Source organism: Phocoena phocoena, chromosome 1 (genome assembly GCF_963924675.1).
Source record: "Phocoena phocoena chromosome 1, mPhoPho1.1, whole genome shotgun sequence".
Taxonomy (NCBI): domain Eukaryota; kingdom Metazoa; phylum Chordata; class Mammalia; order Artiodactyla; family Phocoenidae; genus Phocoena; species Phocoena phocoena.
In genome coordinates this window covers 184,589,696-184,616,256 of record NC_089219.1, presented here as the reverse complement: position 1 = coordinate 184,616,256, position 26,561 = coordinate 184,589,696, and the positions used below count along the sequence as shown (strand labels likewise).

The 26,561-nt window shown below is 45.2% G+C and overlaps 1 protein-coding gene across 1 annotated transcript in view; it reads right to left on the bottom strand.

Moving 5' to 3' along the window:
- The window catches only part of NR5A2 (nuclear receptor subfamily 5 group A member 2), a 125,314-nt gene that overhangs the window by 42,274 nt on the left and 56,479 nt on the right, over positions 1-26,561 (bottom strand). Inside the window, 2 exon segments of the mRNA XM_065872773.1 lie at positions 3,105-3,252; positions 8,629-8,748. Of these exon segments, the coding sequence (XP_065728845.1) occupies positions 3,105-3,252; positions 8,629-8,748 (268 nt within the window).

Below are 26,561 nucleotides of genomic sequence, written 5' to 3'. Positions count from 1 at the left end.
TACTTTAGTCCTGTCATTAAGCTTTTCATGAAATCAGGACCCAGCTTCAGTGAAGGATGACTTTCGGAAGGAAGGTGGTTGGACCTCAACTAATCAGCTGCCGTTCCTATAGAGTTTCCTATTCTGGTTGAAGCACCCAGGACCCTGAGACGCATCCCAGCTGTTTCCTCTGAACCCCATCACATCCCATGGCCTGCAGCCTGTAACGTGTCCACACCCCATCTCACTCCTGTCTCCAAGGGCATTAAAGCCACTCGGAACACAGTTTCTAGTCCCTTTTCCACACGACTACCGGGAAGGCAAATCAACTTCAGCGACGCACTTCATCCCCCTTTAAAGAATCCTGCCGTCTGGCTACATTTTTTGCAGGATGAAGACCGTGGTACCCAGTTTTGGTCACAGCTGTATCCCAGTGGCTGTTCACAGGAAGTGCTCAGTAACTGCGGAGTGTCTCTCACCTGCCTCTCCAGCACATCTGCCGTTTCCCTCAAGCCACAATGGTCTCCCAAGAGTCCCGAGACCTTGAACTCATCTTGCCCTCTTGCCTCCCGTGCTTTTACTCCAGGCATCCATGAGGCTTAGGAGACTGTACCTGCATGCGCTCACACCTACTCTCTCACCACGTCCATCAGGAAACCGTGCTTCACCTTTCACCAGGAGCACACAGTCTCTCCCCACACAGCCCCTGGCCTTGGATCAGTCCACAGAAGCCTCGTTTTCCTCCAGGATCCCAGAGGCTCAAGGCTGGGCTGGGATCAGAACACAGCAGGTTTCAGACTCAGGGGCACAGGCTCGGCTTTCGAGGGAAGCCCTGGTACGATTTCACTCCCATTACAGGTAAAACAGGCTTTTGGAGGCTGGCCTGGGTACCCAAAGGTTAATTATCCACATCCCTCAATGAAGTTCTTGTCCCCCAAAGATTGATTATTCATTGTTTCTATGGGGGAGAAAAGCTTTCCATTCACAAATTGGAAACTACGTGAACTTTACTGCCAGTTACTTTATTCTTGCTTCTTTAAAAATAAACTCTTTGGGCTTCCCTGGTGGCGCAGTGGTTGAGAGTCTGCCTGCCGATGCAGGGGACACGGGTTCGTGCCCTGGTCCGGGAAGATCCCACATGCCGCGGAGCAGCTGGGCCCATGAGCCATGGCCGCTGAGCTTGCGCATCCGGAGCCTGTGCTCCGCAACGGGAGAGGCCACAACAGTGAGAGGCCCGTGTATGGCAAAAAAATAATAATAATAAATAAAAAATAAAAATAAACTCTTGGCCAAACCTGATTTACCTCTGATCGATCGGAAAGCCATGCTGTCCTTTCCTCCTTAAACAACAAACAGACATAGTTTTAAGGGACATTCAACTAGTTATTCCCTGGTGCCCAGGATCCTGAAACAGTTAACACCCTTATTAAACCAGAGAGTTCTGTGTGGTTGAGGTTCCGGTAAACACACGACCCAACTGTTCAGGAAGATGATCTGTGAGGTTTGAGCGCTGAGAGCACTTCAGGAACACCCCAACCCCATCCTGACTACCCATCGCTAGTGCTTGGCGGAGATATAATAATTTTGAAATAATGAAGGAACGATAAAAGGGATGAAAGCTAAACACGGCTGATGGTTAATCTCTACATCTTCCAATGTCATGCAGTTCTTCAACTAATTTAAAATACCACTGAAGTGAGATGAATCTCTTTAAATATTTTATCACCAAGACGCTATAAGATTTCTTACACACACATTACCACACTTTTCATTTAATTACTGATCAAACGTACGAGTTGAAAAGACGAAGATCTTGCCATAAACCAGAATAATTTGTGAGATGACAGCAAGCAGGCCTATGCTATCTTCCTCTTGATTTTTAAAAAAACCGTTCTTGAGTAAAACACGTAGACTTAGTTAAATAGAACTTTCCTATTTCTTGTGGTTAATACAGAAACCATACAGGACCCAGTGCTGGCATGGTAAACCTTTGAACACTACATCTATGAAATTCTGTTGTCTTTTTAAATTTTCAGTAACATTTCTTTTTGCTATATTTATCACATTTTCCAAAATATGAAAATGTTCCTTTCCTTTTAAATGTTGACTACATGTGAAAAATTAACTCTGGTTCTATTACTTCAAACTATCCCTTTATTAGCAACAGTTGTGCAGTGCTGTCAAGAGGCATTTTAAAATGAAAGTACCAAATTTGGAGTGTAGACACATCTGTTTTACTTTGCAGTATGTTTTATTGTTTTATTTCTAAGGATATGAATTCACAACTATCTTATAACTGAAGACTAAAGAAAAAACATATGTTGGTAAATCTGATTTCTGCATTTTTTTCATTCAAGGGAAGTTGCCTCCCTCAGCTGTCTGCCAATAAGTAATAAATGGACTTGGCAAAAAAGTTTATTTAAGTTGGCTTTATTAAGCCAACAAAATACAGAAATCAAGTACGGGACAGGCAGAAAACTCTGTTCCTTTGAAGTCGATAAAAATCCATCTCCTTAATCCTTTTTTTATTCCAAGCAGTGGTGATTTTTCTCAACTGACTCACTGGGAGCCTTGACTTAGCTAATCTGTCTTGCTTAGTTCTCTTTCTTCTCCAAAGCTTTCCTAAAGAAGCATCCTTTCCCCCTGACAACCGTCATCTTTTATGCTTGCATAGTGGTGTATCTGGTTATAAACATTCTCTAGTTAATCCTGATAGAGATTTAGGAAACAGGTTTTTAATTACCATCCATATTTTACAAGAACAAAAACAGCAGTAGCTTGCAAGCTGAAACAAAAGGTGCAGAGAAACGACCAACAGCAGAAAGGTGGCCAAGATGTGACACCATGCGTCTTTCCTAACCCTCTGTCGTGGCGTCACCCACTCATTACACCCATCAGGGAAGAACACTCAGGACTCCAGTCACAACTCCGTCCCCATACGCCAAACCACCCACTACAGGGCTATGACTCAGCCAGGAACACACACAGGAAAACATAATTGAGCTGGAAGATTTCACGATTAGAAAAGAAGGTCATTATCTTGCAAGAACAAAAACATGGATGGACCTCAAGACACTTGAAGGTCAGTATCATTTAGGCATTTTTATGAGAAAAGGATTCCTTACCTAAACTAAAGAGCACCAAGAATTTCAGACACACGAACTCTCGTTGGTCAAACTGTAGAGAACGAAGCTTTGCCACCAACTCCTGTGCGTGACTCATGAGGTTGTTGAGTGTGGCCCCCGCTTGTGAGGCTATGATGGAATAGTCCACCTGCAACACAGGATCAGTTTAGGGGGTTTTCAGAACCGGAAATTCTACATTTATTTCTTTATTATTTACGTTAAAATTGATAGATGTCTATACACATATATTAAAAATATGGATACATATATATTTCCCTTGAGACTTTTAAGCATTGTGGGTAAAATCAGGTTGCAGTATAGATTCGTAACACAGGGGACTTTCCCCACGAAAACACTTTGAGACACATTCTATTATTATAAACTGTATCATATAATCATCCTGATCCATCTAATCATTTTGATAAGCCTTGCAGGAAGCAGCTCTTGACTGCCTCAATGGTACACGCAGACACCTTTATCTTTTTTCCTACTGCGAAGTGACGTTATCACCTAAGATGAAAATTGTTAGCTCATGAGTAAGTTTAGAGAAAAATATACTGTCCATAAAGACTGAATCCAGGCTGGCATTCTATACGCACATGACGTTAATTAATGAGGCAAGTGAAGGCAGAGATATGTTTCTAATTTTATTAAGAGACTTCATTTTAAAGTAATCATTGCTCAAGACTGCACGCTTACGGATGATGAAAGAATCACATCTAGATTACTCTTTGATTTGCTGTTTCCTCAAAAGCTACAAAGACTAGCTACTTTCCTACGATTGTCAATACATTTCTCTCTAATGACAGCAGTGATCTTATTTATGAGAAGAATAATTTCTTGATTCAGAAAACAAAAAAGGTTTATTTCCCTCTTCATTGAAACAAACAAACAAAAAAAGGTGCTGCAATGCATCCATCTCGGATTATTCACGGGGACACCGAAAGTTCAATTTATAATAATAAGTTAAAATGTAGGGGTGGCTATCAATGGCAGAACTGGCTCTGCGGCTGCAATTACAGCATAATGGGAAAGCCCAGTTGGTACCTGAGGCTCCCATCCTTTTTTTTTTTCTTTTACTGGCGAGCTCTCAGGCAACCAGATACTCTTTTAGGCGCATTTGATATTTGCAGCGGCAGCAAATTTGTCTGGGAGGCAAGCCCTCATCTGCCACTCACCCGGAGCAGACTGTATTAAATTTTTATATTTATTGACATTTCATTACCATAATTGACTGCATTTGCGTCTCTAGGAGAAGGCACAGGGCTGCCTCCTAAGCTGGAGAATGAGTCCCTTGAGGAGAATTTGCAATTAAAAACAAGGCAGGATGGATTTTTTTTTTTATTGTGTAAATATGATGAGTTGAATTTTCAGCTTTAACTTGAGAATACTGGGTGTACAGAAACCTTTTTTTGAGAGTGAGAAAAATTATGAGTCAGTGGAAAGACGGCCCCCCCAAAGGTGTCAATCGGTTTATAGAGCGTCAACTGCACATGAAAAAGCCCCAGTCTGTACGAGTCCTGGGGAGGCCCCCGCATCACCACCACACTGTCCTACTCGCCTGGTCCAGGTGCCCGCATCTCTCCACTAAATTCAAACATCAACTGTCCTAAGCGCGCCTGTGGTTTCTGTTGCAGATTGTGTGAAAGGAAGGGCCAGCACACAGGCAGCCTGAACCCTGAGCCGGAAGCAGAGGATGTCACGGACCACGTGAGGGTCACCTGCCTGGCCCTCCCAGGGACGTCCCGGCCATCACTGTACCAGCTCTCTTACAGGAGAACTTTCTACTCCAAGGATGTTCTTCTTACTTAACAGGGATGGCTGAGCTCTGAGTCCCTTAGAAACCGTATGTGGTCTAACTACTCCACACAATAGGAATATAAATCCTATAGGGGCAACTGGGGTAGAATTGGGAATGGCAGCCAGGGCCAGAGGTAGAGGAAACCTGGGACAAGACAGCAGAGGGTGTGGGCCAGTGAAGCCACTGACGAAGCAAGAGCCTTGGGTAGTCACAAGAAGGGTCCATCTTTCGTGCCCCCATCTCTCAGTGAGGCACTTCAGCTGGATAATAGTAAGGTGACACCCACTTCCATTGTTATCAAGAAATGAGAGTAGTTGGGACAACACTGCCAACTTAAGCTTGGAATCAATTGCTCAGAGCATCGTTGGTGTAGCTTAGAATGTACATAACGCTTTTGTTTTTTTTTTTTTTTGGCCGCAGCGTGTGGCGCGCGGGATCTCAGTTCCCGGACCAGGGATCAAACTGCGCCCCCTGCCGTGGAAGCGTGGAGTCCTAACCACTGGACCGCCAGGGAAGTCCATGTACGTAACACATTTTAATAAAAATCACTAGTGGATCCCTAAACCAGGAAGGTGTATTACTAAAAGAAGCCAGAAATATGTTGGTATTAATTGATCTTTTATTATTAAGATGGGGTTAATTCAATTTTGCTATGTCTATGGTTCTAACAGGTAGGCAGTAAGTTCAAATACTAGACCTTCACAGTTGCGAATGTAGTACATTGTAACTGAAAGGACTCTAAATAATTAATTTTTTCAAAAATATGGGTTAATTAAAATTTGCTATGTGTGTAACTTGAACAGGTATGAAATAAGTTCAACTATTAGAACTTCATACTGGGAAAATAACCCGCTCTAATGGAAAGGGACTGAAATGGTTTCACAGGATTCTGTACTTAGTGAGAAGGACTTCGGGAAATCAGTTGTGATGCCAACAACTTTATTGCTATACATTTATTTACATGCTAATTTGAAAGCCCAAACATGCTTATGAAACGGGGGCTCTGATGACATCTCTTTCAAGGATAATTTATCAAATTGCGTGGCTTTGAAGGAGGGGCAGGCAGTGATTTATTCCTGAAACAGCGCCCAGATCGGCAACTTCCTGACATTTTATTACAAACATCATTGTATTTTCGTTGTTGAATGCGGAGTTTGCCCTCATTTCAGGAGCAGCTGGCCTTGTCTTTTATGTACTTAGTAAAATTAATTTATCGCTCTCTTCCATGGAATCTTTGTGCCATTCAATTCACCAGAGCTATTGAAGGAATACCATAAGCGGATGTCCCCTTCGGATAAATTTCACTCATCATGAAGGCAGCAACAGTTGTAGCTAACTTGCTTTTCGTTCTAATAGCTGCAATTTTTGATGACTTGTGTGTTGTAAGATGCCCGTCTTTTTAATACGATACACAATAATAGAAGGTAATGAATAAGGTGCTGGTAGTCCTTTCCCTTAGGAAAATCTTACAGCGGCTGTTAATTAGCTACAATATGCAAATACTGAAATGTGGTACCACGTCACAATCCTCCACTGGTGTTTTACATATACGCATACAGCCCTATGTTTTGTGTGCGTGTATTTTTAAAATACTGGATAGAAACGAATTCTTGTCATAGTGACAAAATGCTAAATATCTGGAATTGATTTGGCCGTGCTTAACGTTACTGATAATCGTGACTTCCTTTTGGCTTAACAAGGTTATTTAATGTACACTTACAGAAGCCAGACTGAAAGACAGAACCAAAATAGCTAACTTAAGGGTTAAGTGAGAAATTCCGTGGTGTTGGCAAAACGCAAAGTCGCAATAATTGATACTAAGGACCAGAAATGCCATCTACTTACTCCTTGACTGTTCTTGGTCTGGAAAATCAGAGAAAGAAATGCACTTTCTCTACTTTTTACATGGTAATTACCTTTACCCAGGGGCAGCACTTACGGCAAAATGAAACACGAAATAAGGAGCATTTCGAAAGAGCAGGAACGGAAGTGCTCTGAGAAATAATGGCACAAACCCATTTGATTTCTGGAACTCAGAGGATGAAATCAAATTAATTTGTGGGCTGAATCTTGTTCTTCTAATGCAGCTCCCAGTCGGGTTTCGGAGGGAGGGGGCTGGGAGTCAGACCCGCGATTCAACTCTGAAAATGGGTACGCTTCTCCCAGAGACCTGAGCCACGGGATGAAAAGGCTCAACAGAAATTCACAAGATCAGGAAGTAAGCCCACTGAGGCTTGATTCTGGAAAGCCTCTCTCATGAATAGTGCAGAAAGCAGAGACCAGACAGTGACGAGACGGATCCAATCTGCAAAAACTCCGAAAGAACGCTTTCCTTGAATTTGCTTTGGGAACACGTGATTTATTTATAATTCAGCAAATGATGTGGAGACAGCCTTTCATTTTCAAATATGCACTGCTGGGGTTTCACAGCACATAAACATTTATGGCCGATGTAAAAGATCACAGTGCCCGGGTGCCGAGTCCTGAACACGGCTGGAACAGCCCAATGGAGTAAACAGATCTCTGCATTCCTTGCATCCATTTTAATAACACACCAGTTATAAAACGGAGGCTAAGAAATGGGAGGGACAGGGCTTCCCTGGTGGCGCAGTGGTTGGAGTGTCCGCCTGCCGATGCAGGGGACGCGGGTTCGTGCCCTGGTCCGGGAAGATCCCACATGCCGCGGAGCGGCTGGGCTCGTGAGTCATGGCCGCTGAGCCTGCGCGTCCGGAGCCAGTGCTCCTCAACGGGAGAGGCCACAGCAGTGAGAGGCCCGCTTACCGCAAAAAAAAAAAAAGAAATGGGAGGGACAGGCCAAAATCCTGTAAAGTTGGAATTAGGCCCATTAAGTAGACTTTCTCTTCCCCCAGGTGCCCAGAAGGCCAAACGTCTCTCTTCCTTCAAACCTTTGCTCAAATTTCACCTTCTCAATAAGGCTCAACCAACCAGTCCTATTAACACTGCAACCCAAGGGTCACTCAGCAACACAACCACAGATGTACGTTGATTCTCCTTTACACAACAGTTCCTTTTTTTCAAAAAAATTCAACAGCACCTTGACCTCTAACATTTATTAGGATTGATTATTGTCAGTTTCTCCTGCGACAGTGTTAAGCTCCACGATGGCCGGACCCTGTAGGATGCTCCATAAATATTTGTTGACTGAACAAATATCTATTCAGAAAGGAGCGCAGGACCTCACTGTAATTTCCTCTTTCCACCTTCCTTTTCAATAATGACTGGTTCTTACTAACTAACACTAACACTCCCTTCCCTTCTCACCTGCTTGCCATTAGGCCAAATATTTAGATGATTGATACATGAATCAGTCTCTTCCACCACCATGATTCCAAAATAGTGAGGACTCCACCATTTCTAAGGTTTTTCAAAAAGGCAGACAAACAAGTGTGGCAGATTCATGCAGAAGCTTGAGAAAAAAACCCTAGGTACTAATAATTTTGATTTAGCAATTGTTTTGACCCTTCAAAGCACGACTTTCAATCCCAGAAGCCTGGAAGTGGCAGGCTGTGATCACGCCGGCTTTTACAAGTTTCGCTGTAATCATCCAAGCAGGAACGGAGCACACCAAGTCAGCTTTTCTAAATTATTTGCAGCCAATGTCCCTTTCAAAGCACAAAAGTGCTCCTGACCTAGTTAAATTCCTGCCATCTTGAAGGTGCTTAATAAAAAAGACACTTTTTTTTTTTTGGTGTCTACACTCACCTGTTGCCCAGTAACCAGAAAGATGGATCCTTCCTTTCCGTGAACCACTTGTCGGTAAATGTGGTCGAGAATTAAGAGCTCACTCCAGCAGTTCTGAAGCAGCTTCATTTGGTCATCAACCTGTAAAAGAAACAGAAAAAAATGACACTGTAACTCAGTATTTTTTTTTTTTTGCATGATTTTTTACCTGAGAACCCACTATAAGCAAGGAAGGACCACCAAAGGTCACCGAAGCACAGATGCTCAGAATTTCCATCCTTCCTCCTGAAAATCATTTTCATTTGGACAAATACTTTTCAGGCCACATATAAAAACTTCAACTAAATATTTATAATCAATGAGCTGCTAGGAAAAGGTACTCTATTAGATGGGTCTATCATTAGATCTATCAGCATTTGCTTGTGGGAGGTACAGGCACCTCAGACTGACCTCAGTGGACCCCATTAGAATGACCCCAAATAGGGCTTCCCTGGTGGCGCAGTGGTTGAGAGGCCGCCTGCCGATGCAGGGGACGCGGGTTCGTGCCCCTGTCCGGGAGGATCCCACATGCAGCAGAGCGGCTGGGCCCGTGAGCCATGGCCGCTGGGCCTGTGCGTCCGGAGCCTGTGCTTCCGCAACGGGAGAGGCCAAAACAGTGAGAGGCCCGCGTACCGCAAAAAAAAAAGAAGAAGAAAAAGAAAAAGAATGACCCCAAATAGCCCAGGCTTGTGTAGAGGTTAATACATTGAGCCCAAGCTGAAATAGGATATGGATATTAGCGAGCCACCAAACTGAGGATTTATATGAGAGGCAATCGGCAGGACAGCCCAAATGACTTTTGAATTTAGAGGCACATGGCCGTTGTTCGTCATCAGTGTTCACCCAAAGTTCAAGTCGTGCTAGACTTTGACTAGAACAATCACCAAGCTCGGTCTTGATGTCCACCTGCACTTGCTTTATGATTTGGACAATTTTCCCACAAACCCCCTACACTTCAGTTTCCACATCTGAAAAATGGGCCGAGCCCAGTACCCCCCTCACAGGATGGCAGTGGGGAGTAAAATGAAGAGGGCTGTATCACGGTGAGTATTTTATCCACATGGTGTCGCCCCCCCCAGGGGACCGCATTCTTTAACGACAGTAACGTACCCATTTCAGGTACGGGCCACGTATCCACGGTCAAACGTGGAGGGCATATCGATCCGTTTCCATGGCTATTTGTGACAGTTTCTTTTCATGTTTTAATACGTACCAGCCAAAGATCTTGGTGCGCCCAAATACATCACACATTTATACCAACAACACCTGATATTTAGATGTCAGGGAACAGTTTTGAAGAGTTTTGCGTATTATTTAATTCAGAGAACCTGCCTGTGGAGTTAGCAGAACCGGCATTGTTTTCTGAAATTTACATGATGAGAAAATATGGGCTCAGAGACCTACTAACTGGTACACCTAGAGGGTTCTCTTTCTCTCTCTCAAGCTCTAGGATGTCTCCAAATTACATGGAGAGGTGTCAGACTCACAGACATAAGAGACAAACGTATGGTTACCAAAAGGGAACCAGAGAGTTGTGGGGATAAATTAGGAGAACGGGACTAACAAATATACACTAAATAAAATAGACAGGCAACAAGGATTTACTGTAATAACACAGGGAACAATCAATATTCAGTATCTTGTAATAACCTATAATGGAAAAGAATCTGAAAATATATATATATAAAACTGAATTACTTTGCTGTACACCTGAAACTAACACAATATTGTAAATCAACTATACCCATATTTTTTTAAAAAAGAAAAAGAGGTGTTAGAATTTTCTAAACTGAATTAATTTAACTCACTTATAACAAATTCATCTTTAAGCAGATATTTAATGAGATTCTGGACGGTTGGGTGATTCTTCGGAAGTTTCCACTCACGTATTACCAGGGATAGGAGCTTAGGGCTGACTATTTCCACGAGTCTAGAAAACAAGACAGTACTGAACATAGACTAAAGCAAGGATTCGAGGTACAACTGTGCACTTTCCAGCTCTGAGAGCTTGGCCAAGCCATTTAGTTCTCTAAGCCTTATCTTCTCACCTAAAAATACAAGAGATAGTCTTTGTCTTGAGGATGGAATGAAGTGTGAAACAATACACTCATGAAGAAACAATGCCAAACACAAGGCTCCCAGTTGGAAGACCATATTGATCCTGTTGAGAAGGAAAAAAGGTATCTGTGATCAGGAAAAGACATCCCCAAACATCTCCGTCAGAAATGATTTGTTTTGACCAAAAGAATTTCACTCATTAAGTGAATAGACGTTCAGAGCCATTTAATGTTGGGTCTAAGTGCTGGGTCTGGGGTATAATGGTGAACAAGGTAGAAGCAGTCCCTACTTTGTGGAAATCACTCTCCTAGGGGAGAACGCTCACCAAAACAGGTGAGTGGGTTGGTGACAGAGGGAGCTAGCTCATCCTTCTTCAGAGGAAAAGCTCCAGTGTTGTGTGTACACGTCGGGCTGTGGCAGCAGCTGAAGGAGACCCACCTCACTGCTCTCTGCACACAGCTCACACTAGAAGCTGCAGCCAGATGTCCGAACAACATTGGTGTCCTCACGCCCAGCAGTTTTCAGGGACCGTCCCTCTCAGATGCTCGGGGCAACTTCAGAACCAACTGCACTTGGTTCTACTGGGTTTACTACACTTCATTCCAGCTCATGCCCTGTCAGCGTCTTATTTCAAATTTATCAGTCCACGGTGGCAATTCAGATCCCCTGCACATTTTCTTCTGTGATGTGAAGCTTTAGTTATTAATTTAGCGCTCTTTCCAGGGAAGCTGAAAATACTACACCTTGAGATCGTTCCCCCGGAAACAGTTATCATACCCAAAGGTTGCCAAGAATTGGGGAATGACCTCGAAGCGTGTTTCGAGACATCTGGACGGGACTCCAGCTTAAGGACCTATTTACACGGCAGGAAGATTTATGATTCCCATCTTGCAGGTGGAAAAATGAAAAAGCTAAGAGATGATCTTCTGACCACGTAGAAGAGGAGAAAAGGTGGGTGACCATTAAAAGCAGCTTGTTTCCTGGAGCCATCACGTTGAGGGGCTTTTCCTCCTCGAGTGCATGCGGTGGCCCCTGTCCTTGGTATATAACACGAGAGGAATACTTATGGCAACAGTTTGCCAGCATCAAAGCCTGTTCAAGTTGTAAGATAAGAACCTCACTCTCCCTGGCCTTCTTTTCTTTTGTGATCAGGATACACTTCCAAATAAGGATATATTTGTGTGTCATGCTCCGAAAAAGAGTGGAGTGTATCATTTTCAGACCTTATTCCTAACTGTGTGTGTGTGTGTGTGTGTGTGTGTGTGTGTGTGGAGATGGATTGGCTTTGAAAATCTATTTCCTGGGTCCTCTGCTGCTTCTGAAGTTGCAGGAATAGATGAAATTGAGCATGTCTATTTCCCATAACTAGCACACTTCAGTTTTGGTTTTGTATTTTGTGCCGTTCACGTCATCATTTCTTCTGTTTCCACCGAGTACTGTTAAGTGCTTGTTTATCTGTCTCACTCCATGAGGCCGGGGCAGCCTGGAAGCCACAGCTCCCGGGGTGGGGGGGTCCAGTGCAGCCCCAGCTTGTGAAATAAATGAAGGAACACGTGACTGACCGTGGTGCCGTCACTCCTGCAAGTGTCTGCTTTTGGCCGGTGTCTCTGGTACATGGACAACAACAGCAAAAGTGACTCCTTCGGGGCTCGTGGAGGGAAGGGTCACCTTCACCCGGTGATGAACACACGGGTGACCCTCCCCACACAGGCCGGCAGGTCTGGACCCACCGCTGGCCCTCGATAAAGACTTCTCGACTGATTGTAATTTTAACACCCCTCTCGGCTAATTGATTCCTTGTTTTAAGGCTCTCTGAGGAGGTTTTCCAGGCTGACATTCCATTTCAATATTTCCATAATTGATTATGTGATATTTTATGTTATCTTGAAATTGGAGAGTATGCAGCTTCACGGGGCTTTGGGTGACATAGTTTTTATGCAGCTCTATGAATGAAAGGACAAGGCAAATATGATGACCGACTTGTTCCTTATCTCCAGATAAGAGACGTTGGCAATTTTGAAGATAATTTCTCTTTAGGAAGGAGTGTTATAGGTGATATGGTGGAGGGGGTGGGGAGAAGAGGAGAAAAACAATCTACTACTTTTGAGTAAATTTCCGGGTATGAATGTTGTCAACAAACAACTTCAGGTGGCATTTGGGGAGCCCAGACAGGGGACTGGGGGAGTGTAATCTCCATGACATATCAAAACCTCTCTCACTAGTTGGTAATACCCCCTGGTACAATCCTGTGTTATCAGCTGTAATAAAAAGAAGGGCTTATCTCAGAACCCTAGTCACTCATCAGAAAAGACTCACGCTGGTATTACAGATGAGCGTGTGAGGGAACACAGGCCTCATATTGTTGCGAACACACCTTCCCACAACCCAGGACGTTAATCATTAGAAAGCTGTGCTTTCTCGTAAGAGGAGTGAATTTGGCAAACAATTAGAAGAAGAAAAATGTGTAGATCTTTCTCAAGCCCAGGTTGAACTTATCAGACCCTTTTTGTTGCCCCCTCAAATTTACCTTTGCACAGTCTGGCCACTGAACTGTTATTCCACTTTCCCTCTTGCAGGGGCATTTATTTGAAAATCGACATCATGAATCATTGTGGTTAAGCTTTAAGAAAGATGTGTCTAGCAAAACATTCAACTGACATGGGTTGGTAATTTAAAGTGGACACAAATCCATTTCTAATGTCGGATCATTAAATCTGGTGTGTGCCAGGCCTTGTGCTAGAAAGTTGGGGGAAAACAGAGGTGGCCAGGACACAATCCCTGCCTTTAAGAAAGGCACACTCCGGGCTTCCCTGGTGGCGCAGTGGTTGAGAGTCCGCCTGCTGATGCAGGGGACGCCGGTTCGTGCCCCGGTCCGGGAGGATCCCACGTGCCACAGAGCGGCTGGGCCCGTGAGCCATGGCCGCTGGGACTGCGCGTCCGGAGCCTGTGCTCCGCAATAGGAGAGGCCACAGCAGTGAGAGGCCCGCGTACCGCAAAAAAATAAATAAATAAAAATAAAATAAAAGAAAGGCACACTCCAAGGAGAGGAGACAGGAGTGTACGTCCATTATAAAAACCCCATGTGCACTAGAAGCTGGGGGTCACTTTACCCTGCTTTGTTTCTTGGAGAGACTTCCAGGGGGTCACAGAAGCTTCTGAGAAGGGTACGTTTAAGCAGGTCTTAATGTTGTAGAACCACTTGATAAAGTTTTTTTTTTTCTCAGTAGCTCCTGTTAAAACAATGCTTGGAACAAAGTATTTTAAAAAAACGTGAAGATTCTTCAGAACCATTACAAATAACATACAGCTATTATTTCTGGACCAAAGAAAACAAATCCTTGCAGGTGGACCTCCACTTCCTTATACTTTCTTTTGTGACAATGATGACATGTATAAAGGTATAGTCAGAAGCAGGGAGGGAAAAATCAAAACCCAGACAAATCAGCATCAACTCCTAATGAGAACCTACTTTGGTCAAGACAGACACACAACTGCTTGAATCCTTTACTGGCTTTATAAACAACACTGATGATTATCTGCAACCTCCGTAATAAATTGCTACAAAGTCCAAGAAAAAATGATTTCACGCTAACAATGATTAAACAAGCACTAAGAACAATACTGTACAAGGGAAATAACAGCCTAACTCCCCTGTCAATTGTTGCAAAACCCAACAGATTTATGAGCAGTTCTTCCCCGCTCAGAGACAACTGAAGTGATTCCTGTGTATTTATTTGTTAACTGCGGGCTGTCGGTCCAGAGTACAAAGACCTGCCTGGCAACACTTAGCCAGGGACTCAGCTCTTCTCGCCCCTTCTCCGTTTCTCCAGTGGACCAACAAAGGATTTTTTTCTCCCTCTGGGATCGACACTCTCTTCCAGGTGAGAGAAGCAGGAGGCAGAGAGGTCTAACTGCAGGGTACCTGCGCTGTGTTTCCACTCCCACCAACTCCTTCCCATCTAGGTCACGACCAAGAGTCCACGGAAATTAGGACCCCGTGAGTCCACGGTCTTCTCCATCTAGTTGTAATTCATCACATACACCGTCACTAGAATGATCTGTTTCGGTCAGGCTACTCCTCTGGACACGAACCTCATCCACATTCCCTAGATTTCCCTCCGAAGACCTCTCCCAAAGCAAACCTCCCTGACCAGTGTGTGGGGGTCAGACACCGATCAGTGTGCCCACTGGCCCATCATCCAGGAACTGAGGGGGTCGAGTGGCTGCCCTACAGCTGATAGCCTCGACCTCCGGGGACATGGGCCACCTCCACACCATCAGGGGTAAAGTGGTTGGGAAGTGAACATGGGAGCTGTCAGCTGAGGAAGGAGATAGAAGATAAAACAGACCAGCCCTCAATCTACTTCTTGAACATCTCAATCCAGGGGTAGCAGAGGTGTCAGGGGCACGAGACCTCAGGGAGCCCTAAGGGGACCACCCTGAAGCCAGGGTCCAAGAGCAGGTGCCCTGGACCATGATGAGTCAGTAGAACAGGCTCAAAAAATCCTCGGGGAGCTTCCCTGGTGGCACAGTGGTTGAGAGTCCGCCTGCCGGTGCAGGGGACACGGGTTCCTGCCCTGGTCCGGGAAGATCCCACATGCTGCGGAGCAGCTGGGCCTGTGAGCCATGGCCGCTGAGCCTGCGTGTCTGGAGCCTGTGCTCTGCGACAGGAGAGGCCACAACGGTGAGAGGCCCGCGTACCGCAAAAAAAAAAAATCCTCGGTTAGGAAGCGAGGGAATCATGTGATTTGTGTTGGAGGCTCTCCATCAACAACCACTAAATTTTTTTCAAAGACGAATTCTTCCAAAGGTAAGTTTCATTTATCCAGAACATTCGGATGCCTGGTACGCCTTATTTCCCAGGGATGCTTAATTCAATTTTCTTTTATTTAAAGATGGGCTAATGACAGATATTCAATGCCGACGTTTTTCATTTATATACATGTGAAGCTATTACATCAGTGAGAGACACCTTTGAGGTCTGGAAGAAAAAGACTGCATAGTGTATGCAAACGTGAAATATCACTATTGAGATCTATGTCATCACCACACAACATGATGTAATTTAACCAATTTCTTTCAAACAAAACTGTAGCTACATTCTCAGAATTTGTCAAAGTGAAGGATAACTTTTGCCCGGATTTTCCCCTTCCGCTTATCCACATTTCAAACAGCTTCTTATTGAAATATGAATTAATTATAAGTTAACAGTATGTTCATCGTACTTGTGGGGTCAATTAAGAGTTTGCACCCAGTAGTACTGGTAGTGTCTTCTGTTCAGGTTTCTATGTCCGGCCACACAGAATTTACGTCATCTGACTAAGTTGAGTGATAAGAGGTAAAGAGACCATTCTTCCTTGTGGTCTAAGGAACAGATCACATTCTGCTGTTTCAATGTCAAAGCATGTTCATTCTTTTACACAGTTGTCCAGTTTACCCAGCACCCATTATCGAAGAGACTGTCTTTTCTCCATTGTATATTCTTGCCTCCTTTGTCGAAGATTAATTAACCATAAGTACATGGGTTTATTTCTGGGTTTCTATCCTGTTCCATTGATCTATGTGCCTGCTTTTGTGTGAGTACCGTACTGTTTTGATTACTGTAGCTTTGTAGTATAGTCTGAAGCCAGGGAGCCTGATTCCTCCAGCTCCATTTTTCCTTTCTCAAGATTGCTCTGGCTATTTGGGGTCTTTGTGTTTCCATACAAATTTTAAATATTTTGTGTATAGCACAAGGAACTCTACTCAACAGTCTGTAATAACCTAAATGGGAGAAGAATCTGAAAAAGAATATAGATATAGATATAGACATGTATAACTGAATCACTCTGCTCTACACCTGAAATTAACATAACATTGTAAATCAACTATATCCCAATATAAAATAAAAATTAAATTTAAAAATAAAATAAAATGCAACAGCCCTAAAATTTTTTTGAAGCAGTTTGTACGTACGAATAATAAAAGATGAAATGAGAAAATGCAGATAAAGGGAAAATAAAGATAGGAAAATAAGTTGAAGCCAAGAATAGCATTGGTTCCCAAAACAAGCTCCATCAGGCCTGCTCCAGTGGCTGGCAAAGGGCCACAGTTTGGGTCCTCGTCACCAGAGCACCACTGCTAACATGATTTGTGGACACGTGACGTTGAAAGCAGCTTCTCCTAGTACTGGACTCCCGAGAGAAACTGCACGTGTGTTTTCACAGGAGGGCTCTAGATGGCACATAAACCAGGCTCTGACGACACCCCCTCCATAGCCAACACTGAGCTTCGCAGCAAAGGCTCCTGTAAAGCTGATGACAGTGTTAAGAGAAGCCAAGATAATCTGGTCCTAGAACACAATTTTCTGATGGTCTGTTTTCCAAAGATAAGCTGAGACACTCCAGAAATGGAGAAAAGGTATACATTTTAGGCCCCTTCATTTATAGCCTAGTTCAGGACCGTTAGACACTACAAAGGAAATATATGGGCTTTACAGCTCAGAAACCTGGGTTTCTACCTTGACACCCTCACCATGTAACTTTGGGCAAAGAGTTCAAACTCCTTAAACCTCAGCTGCTGTTTTTGTTAAACGGGATAAACACAAGTGTGCCCAGCTGGGTGGCTGGTACATAGCAGACACCCTATTAATGGTAAGGAAACCTGAATCTAAATAAACAAAGGAGGACCAAATATAAGAGGTGCTGAATGAAGTACAGAGGAAAGAGATTGCAGGTGATGGCAAAGGCCGTCGAACAAGAAAATAAATAGTTTAAAGCACATTAATGTGAAATATTTTCCAGTGCTTTCTCCTAGTAGGTATTGTTCCATTTATGACCACTGCCTGTTTCCTGTTCTCTAGTTTAGAAATCTCCTCTGTATAATTAAGGCAATGTTCCTCACATGTCTGACCAGGCGGATCTTCCAGCCATGAGGACAAAGCCCTTTAAGCCTGGTTGGAATGTCCAGAAAGCATCTGTGAATATGACTGTCGTTTTCGGAATAGGGTAGCGAGGTTAAGATTATAATCTTCATTTTCCAGACACTTCCTTAAAGACAATAATGACACCAGCCACAGAATTCCAGGTACGCAACAGCCTATTGTCTGGACAACAGTGATTAAGGCATAAATTAGGGAAGGTTTTGGCAGCCCTACACGCCATGAAATGGACCCATGGCTGGAGCCCTTGGGACACCAGATGGAGAAGAAAGGAAGATGCATGAGCTGTGACTCCCTTAAGGTCTGAATGCAGCTTCCTCCTTGGGAGACTGCATTTCAAAGCCAGAAGAAAAAAAAAAAAAAAGTTTTCAAGAGGCTAAAATGTCCTTGGGTCCTTTTTGGCTGGCTGCTTCAATCAGGCTTTTGGCCAAAGAAAGGAGGAAAGAACCCAAGTGGCCTAAATATCACTCACCAAAAATACAACCCACATTAGGGCAGAGGCAAAGGAGAGGCCCCTCAGGACCGTTCAGTGATGGGAATTCTCTGGGTACAAAGGCTCCTGGGAGAATCCCTCCACCCGGTTCCCCAGTGACACAGGAGGACATGCTCCCATCACAGGGTTCAACTTCCCCCTTCAGGTCGCAGTGCTGAGGATACATGAACCTGAGCCTTCAGAGGTGCCCAGAAATATGTTCACAGAAGTGGTGGCAACTAAAGAGAAAACTCCAGGAGTCGAAAGTTCAGGATGATTATTTCTAGGTAAACCAAACCATTTTCGCTTTGCCTAATTAATGTCTGCTTGGTCGGTGCTGAAAGGACCCAGTAACCACCTTTAGTTCAAAGACTTCATTTTACAGAGGAGGACATTCCGGTCAGGTGGGCTGTGGTGTACAGCAGGTTAGTCGGGGGCCAGAAATGGGGTGGGAATCCAGGTGTTCTGAATCCTAGCCCAGTGCTCTGTCACTAAGCCTTTTTCATACAGGAATAAAGAACAATGTTTCTCTCTAAAATTTTTTTTAAAAGGTAACGTTGGTCTTCCCTGGTGGCGCAGTGATTGAGAGTCCACCTGCCGATCGATGCAGGGGACGCGGGTTCGTGCCCCGGTCTGGGAAGATCCCACATGCCGCGGAGCGGCTGGACCCGTGAGCCATGGCCGCTGAGCCTGCGCGTCCAGAGCCTGTGCTCCGCAACGGGAGAGGCCACAACAGTGAGAGGCTCGCGTACCGCAAAACAAAAACAAAAGGTAACATTGCCTCAATTTATTTCCTGCAAGGAAATATATTAATGGTAATTTAATGTCTCTATTTCAAATGTGAAGAAGGTTGACTTGAGAAATAAAGTCCTTTGGAAATATACAACAAATATGGTTACCCAACGATAGAAGCTTGGACTTTTTTAACTGGACATAAAATCTAGATAGTTGCTCTTTCCTATTTTGGGGGAAAGACTATGAAGGTAACTTGAACGAAGGGTGAGCTAAGACCTGGCATTTACTTAATCCCAAGGGGATCTGTTTTGTGCCCCAACTGAAATGGGAATACCGTTCTTCTGGGTAAACTAGAATCAAGATAGAAAAAGGACCTAGAGAAAAGAAAAAGGAGTATCCTCTCTTCCTATTTTTGAAAACTCACAAATTATGATTTGATACTACCGACTACATTTTTCTCTCAAGATACTTAGGCAAATATTAACTTAATTTGATCCTGGGGCCTTTTTCCTAAGAGCCCACATATAACCTCATAGGATGTGTCCATTCGGTCATGACAGAAAGAGTGGCACCTGGCCAGCCATCTGTGGGGACCACCTTTCCCCAGCTGTGTCCCTGGAGCAGCATCTGGCGTCACCTCCCTCAAACCTCTCGGCCCTGTACCTCCACAGCCATGCACCTGGCTTCCTAGTGCCCCTGGAGTCATCGCTGAAGGGCCAGGTACCCCCTGCCCGGCCTGGCCCCGGTCCCAGAAGACCCAAAGGCAAACTGAGTCGTCACATAACTCCTGGTGGCCGGCGCCCCTTCCTAGAGCTCAGCAGGGAGGGATATAGCAGGGGTCCCCAACCCCCATTAGGAACTGGGCCGCCCAGCAGGTGAGTGATGGGTGAGAGAGCGAAGCTTCATTTGCCGCTCCCCTTCACTCGCATCACCGCCTGAAGCATCCCCCAACCCCCGTCTGTGGAAAAACTGTCCTCCACAAATCCGGTCCCTGTTGCCAAAAAGGTTGGGGACCGCTGGGACACAGGACTCCTCAACCCCACTACAGGGCCCAAAGTGAAACATGAACGACATCAGCAACATGGAAACACTCTTTTCCAATATCGCATCGGCACTCATTTCAAATCATGTTTTAGTTCCTCAGTTCTGGCCAGTTAAAAGGGGAAAGAAAACATCCTACAAAGCTGCAAGGTACTGATATCTGGAATCAAAATCACACGAGCTAGATTTTTATTGACACCAGCCCTAGCTCTTTGCAGCTGTGTGACGAGGCTGGGCCTTGCAATACATTTCCCGTCACTTCTGCTTTCATGCTCTTTCTTTTTTTTTTTTTTTTTTTTTTTTGCCGTACGCGGGCCTCTCACTGTTGTGGCCTCTCCCGTTGCGGAGCGCAGGCTCAGCGGCCATGGCTCACGGGTCCAGCCGCTCTGCGGCATGTGGGATCTTCCCGGTCCGGGGCACGAACCCGCATTCCCTGCAGGGGCAGGCGGACTCTCAACCACTGCGCCACCAGGGAAGCCCTTTCATGCTCTTTCTATTCCAGGTTCAGAGAGAACCGTGTGGGCTCTGACGCTGCATTGCCCCGTTGAAATCTTCCCCATGAGGCCAGTATCCTACAGATCAGTCCCAAGTCAATCCCTTTATGCCTTCCGGTACTTCTAGGTCGTGTTTCCTTTACTGACTCTAAGTAAACTGTACAACTACGGGGTTTATATCTGACTATAATGATGAAAGATCACTGTATTATTATCTATATTATATATTATAGCAAATCAAGAACTAAGAGAATTACGCATAGCAGAGCTACCCTGATACACTGAAGTTCCTGCAAAGACGGCTGAGAAGTGAAAGGCAGACATTGAATTCCACTTTCCCAATGGAGAATTCCATTTTCCCAAAGGGTAGGAGAACTACCCTTGGGATTGAAGGAACCCCTCTAAGCCGGGGGCCGGTTGAGCATCTTCAAAAAGAAGAGGGAATGAGAGAACTGTGTCCTCTGCCACTGCCTCTGGGTTTCACACAATAGAATACTCAGTTTAAGTGATTAATTTTGCTTGCATTTTATTCTAAGTATGGATCACATAGAAAGTGGGCATAATATTAATAGGAACGAATTACTGACATTTTCTGCACGCAACCTGGTTCTTCGAGGGAAAGCACTCCCCAGAGAAAGAAGAGCCGTGTGGTTCTGGTTTTAGAGGCACATCCTTGTTCATACATCCCACATTCCTGAGTACTCCATGACAGTCTGTGTCTGCAGAGTGACCCGGCTGGCTTTATCTTTGGTGTAGGCTGGTCAATTCACATCCACCAGGAAGGTAGTTCAGCCAACTCATGAAGTCGATTAATTTTTTAAATCGGACTGATCCACAGTTTCTAGATTGTGTGGACGGATACAGGCCTAGAGATGAGTTATGACTACCCATCAATCACGCAATACTTCTGCTTTCGCACAGCTGATCATACAATTAGCGCGTGATTGCATTTGCGTGTTAAGAAAGCACCATTGTGCTGTGAGCGGGGTTCTGATCGTTGCCAAGAACAAAAATGCAGCAACAGGAGTACAAGTCTTTAGAATTAGTCTGTCACATGTCCTGTCTTAATGATGTTGGCCATTGCACACGAGTTAGAAAGGAAAGGCCTTTCAGGTCCAACATGCAGTACTTTTCCTATTATTTCCTTATGACCAATTAGGACTTTTCCCTGCCCCCCCAAAAAATATTTTTTAAATCGTTCTTGACTGTGATTCAGACCCTAGAAGATACCAAATAATCATAACTCACTCCTAGGCTAGAGGGCCTAAAAAAATCCACCAATGCAGGACCTAGCCAGGCCACAAGTTGAGCTGAATGGTGCAGCCGTGTCCCGTCCCAGTTCCCTGGGGCCCAAGTCAACGTGCTCTCGACTACTTGCTGCTTCTTCTCCAGCAGCCTCTGGAAAAGGAGCTCAGACACAGCAGATTGTCCCTTACTGTGACCTCCTGCCTTCAGAAAGGTGGCGGACGGGGGGACATAAGAGGTAGAGCCTAAGATGTGGAATCTTACCAAGGTCTAGATAGGCAACTTTTCCTGTGAAAAATACTTTCAATGGGAAAAATAACTTCAAAGTGGTATTTTACAGATGCCAATTTCAGAAATCCCCATCCAGAGAATGAGGTGTAATTCTAGGTTGCAAAAATTTGACCTAAGTCTACTTGCCTCCGACTCAAGCCTGACTCTCTCTCCCAAAGCAGAATCTGCTCTTGCTTTGGGAGAAAATTAGCAAAATGGAGTCTAGGAGGAGCCTATGGCGTCTCTAAAGAGACCGCTCACTGCCATGCACGGCACTGTGCTGGAGCTGGGAGGGTTCAAGGGTGAGCAGGAAACACTTCTCAAAGGGTCTGTCACCACATGGGATGGAAATAAGGAGGGCTGGGGGCTGCTGTTGGCCCAAGAGCCCTTGGAAACTATGCCTGAGAGTTAGAAGGGCTCTGAGTGTGCCCCTGTCCAGCTTGAACCTGGAATCTGCACTTTTTTTTTTTCTGATGGGAAATGTTGGCTTGTTGGCTTGTTTCTACCTCACCTCTAGAATTCCCATGGCCCATTACTTCCAGGAAGAAGTACACAAAGGTCACGTAAACGTTTTACGAGCTGGATTCACCCAGACACTGCTTCCTCAGTGCTCCGGCAATTAAAGGATGACTATACAGGAATGGCAGGGACTTTTGACAAAAAAGGAACACGGGAGTGACTCCTGGGCCCTAAAGACCACACCGAGCAGGTATCGTTTAATTAAGAAATGAGCTGTGGCTGAGTAATATTCCATTGTATATATGTGCCACCAGTAAAGATGTTAAAAAAAAATTAAAATTAAAAAAAAAAGAAAGAAAGAAATGAGCTGTGTTTTGGTAACATCCACGTTATACTTGAAAGCAAGCCATCTGCCTATATTCAAATACATTTAATCCCTACGTCGAACAGACATGATTTATAGAAACTACAGAAGGAAACCAATACTCCTCAGAGTAGAAAAGCAACCTATGTGTTTTAAAATCTTTTTTTTCTGAGCAACTGATAAACAAATCACTTGGAACCGAAAGGAGGACCTAAACGAGGGTGTTAAAACATCCACCTTTTGCCCTGGGTGGCATCCCTGCTGGAATCCTCAGCTCGGAGAGACCTCCATCCGCACAGTGAGCCCATCCGTGCAAGGAGGGGAGCGCCCGTGAGCTCAGATCGATACGGTGAAGTATGGAGATGGATCTCGTCCCGGACTGAGCACTTTAACAAGCTCGTCCCCGTGACCTTTGCCCAGTGGCACAAATTAGACTCCACCACAAACCATATTCTCCAGTGCGGCCCTTCCGTCTTTGCTTGCTTTAACACTGCAGGCAGACCTCAAAGATGACTATAAGAAATGACAGCGCATCTTCTCTACAGACTAGGTCTTGAAGAATCTGTACATTCTGTCTGAAATTATGGGCAAGATAGCATAAGTGCCTGCTTTTAAAGCATATTCTCTTAAGAAGCACCCTTTTCTTCTTCTTCTTTTAAAGCTAAAGGTGCTGGATGTCTCTCTAAGCAGGCAGCCTCATGACAGCTTCACTTCATCCTCCCTTAAGAGCTCAGGAGATGTAGCCGTGCTCACCCCCCTGTGCTTCTCAAACTTCAAGGCACCTTCAGTTAACTGGGACCTTGTTAAAATGCACGTTGATTCAGCAGATTCTGGGACTGGGGTCCTGCACATCTAACAAGCTGACCAGTGAGGCCGGCACTGATGGAATCACCACCCCTTGAACAAAAAGTTCTAGAAAATTCCAGCAAAAAGATGGGTATCTCCCCTCCACATGTGGCATGTGCGTGCACACACGGCCTCACACATACACTCGCACACCATCGTTTTGGGCCCAGGAATATGGCACGAGAAAATACACAGAGATGGTAAGGGGTGAGAGCCTGGGAATCGGACAGGCCGGATGCAAAGCCAGACTCCGCCCATGGCTGACAGAGGAGGGTGACATTGGGTAAAGGACTTAACTCCTTGAGCCTTACTTCAGTCCAGCTTCCATCAAATTCTTTTTTTATTTTCTTTTATTGGATTATAGTTGATTTATAATGTTGTGTTAGTGTTTCAGTTATACGTATTCATATATCTATTCTTTTTCAGATCCTTTTCTCACGTAGGTTATCACAGATTATCGAGTAGGGTTCCCTGTGCTCTACAGCAGGTCCTTGTTGGTTATCTATTTTATGTATAGTAGTGTGTGTATTTAATCCCACCCCCAGCTCCCATCAAATTCTAATTAACACTGACGCCCTGAATTTAGGAGGAGAGTTCACTGAGCTAGTGCACGCCTGGAATTTGGGCAAGGCTTGGGCTCAGTAAATAATACTTGCCCTGTCTACAGGCCATCACTGTGCTTCTGCAAAAGTCTGGCTCAGTCCGTCACCCGCAGCTCAACGGTTACTACCAGCCAAGAGTTCAACCCAAACAAAAACCAAAGCAACAACTCCAGGCTTTTGTTGGGACGTGGTCCCTCCAGTAACTTCGTTCCCTGTCCCGGGGGCTGACCAGACAGAAACTGTAGCTGCTGCACAAACCCGGAGGATCTTGACCTCAGAAAGATGAGGGCCATGGTACCCAGTTGTCCCTTTACCGGCCACTCCCCGTCAAGGCGCAGGCGGCACTGGGTGAGTGCGTGCACGCTGGTGCCTGTTTGTCGGTGACCTCCACAAACATCCGTCTGCCCCCATGGCTGCCCCGGCCTTGCTGGCATCCCTGCCCTGGCCCCGGAGAGCGACTGCTCGACCGCTGACAGCCAGAAGGGCTTTGTTCCCCTGGGTGTCTCCACTGACTTGCTGGTGTGAGAATTCTGGTTTGGGAACTGCATTCAGCTGGCATCAAGCTTTAATCCCTATGAGAGAGTAAATACCCACAGGAGCGATATTTAAACCACTGGTCTTACAAGCACGGTCAGAGGGTCCAAGAGGTGAAAACTGTCTTCCCATTTGTGCTCAGATGCTATTTGCCCTTTGACCCTCTGCCTCTCAGGACAGTGCAGAGGCCCCAGGATGAAATGACGTCACTCTTGTGGCAGATGGAACGTGTGCTGGTGAATTCTTGTGCTTTAACCATTTCTCAGTTTTAACTCCTACGACATTAATAGTGAGAGTTAAAACTCAGATGAACTAAAGGTCTTGGGGTCCTCAGTCATTTTCAAGAGTGCAAAGGGTCTTGCAATCGAAAAGTCTGAGACCGCTGCTTTAAATCAGTATCAATCATTTTCGTATTAACATGGGTGAATTTCTGACAAGTTAACCATTCTGTGCAGTGAGTGCAAAACCCTGCTAGGGTTTGTGGGAGGATCCTCAACAGTGACAAAGAAGGGGTGGGGACGAACTGGAGAGATAGACGTAAGTAAATACCACCGGGGGAAAGAGGGTAAGATGATCAACATACGTCCCAGATTTTGTCAGACAGCCCCAATTCCAGAGAGTTCCGTGACTACATTTACACTTGTCACATCAATGGCTTCGAGTTTGGTGGTGCTGGAATATATGGACATGTTAGCTAAAAAATAACAAGCAAAATACTATAGTCATATAGGGAGGAGGGAAATTAATTCCAGGTCAAGCCACTGAGGAAGGTTCCTGGAATTGGGGTTTAGCTCAGCCACGTCTGATAAATGCTGTGAAGGGGTCTCGCTGTGAGCCAAGCATAGCGGTGGGAAGGCTGCAAAGGTGGGAAAGTGTGAGTACTTGGGTGTGTCTAGACCGGGGAGGGAGATGGAAAGGTGGAGATGCTGACATGCCTGCTGAGTGGTTCTGCACATGCAGCGCACAGCTGAGAGCAGCGTGATGAAATCAGAAAACCCAGGATAACAGCTGGAAGGAATGTGCTCTCTGAGAGTCAGGGATGGAAAAACTGGGGGCGACTGAAGGAGACCTCTGAGCGGTGACATTGGTGACTGAGCATCTGTGTCCTGCAAGCACTGCACACGCTCCTGCGGAGTCTGGAAGAGAAGGTTTACAGGTATCACCAAGAACGTGTAGTGTGAGAAGGGAAGGGACCAACAACAGATCTTAGAGGAAAATATTGTTTGGGGGCTGGGTAGAGGGAGGGGAGCCAGGGAGGGAATAATCAAGAGTTGGTGCCCTGGAACCTCAGGGATGCAAAACGGAGAGCAGACGAGGCCGGAGAAGATGTGGTTAAGGTTACCGGGAATGTCTTGAGATTCGTGAGCCGTTTCCACTGAGAAGTGTGGGTACAGCCCCCGTGCTGGTCCAGCTCCAGACCTCCCGGCTGTGGAGACACCGGGAGCAGAGCTAAGGGCGCAGGTACCGTGATGGGAAAAGGCAGGATGATGACAGACAGGAGGCTAGATCAGGGAGGTGGGCTTTTGTTTTTTTAGGAGTGGAGACTTGCACATTCCTGTGGAGTGAGGGGACCCAGTGGAGGCGGAAGACTGAGAAGAGCTGACATGGAATGAAAAATCTGACAGAAGATGTTCTCTCGGAAAGTGGGATGAAGAGAACAGTGGGAAAGTGAGAAGAGAAGGGACCCTCAGACTTCACAACAGGAAGAGGGGACATGGAGCTGAAAGCACACACGTGAGCCTTTCTGGAGGAGAGGTTTTGAGAGAGAGAGAGAGAGAGAGAGAGTGTGTGTGTTGATGGGCGGGTGTGTGCATTTGTGGAGTATACCTGTGGCTAAAACATGGCAGGTAGGTCAGAGCTAAAAGAAATCACCTGA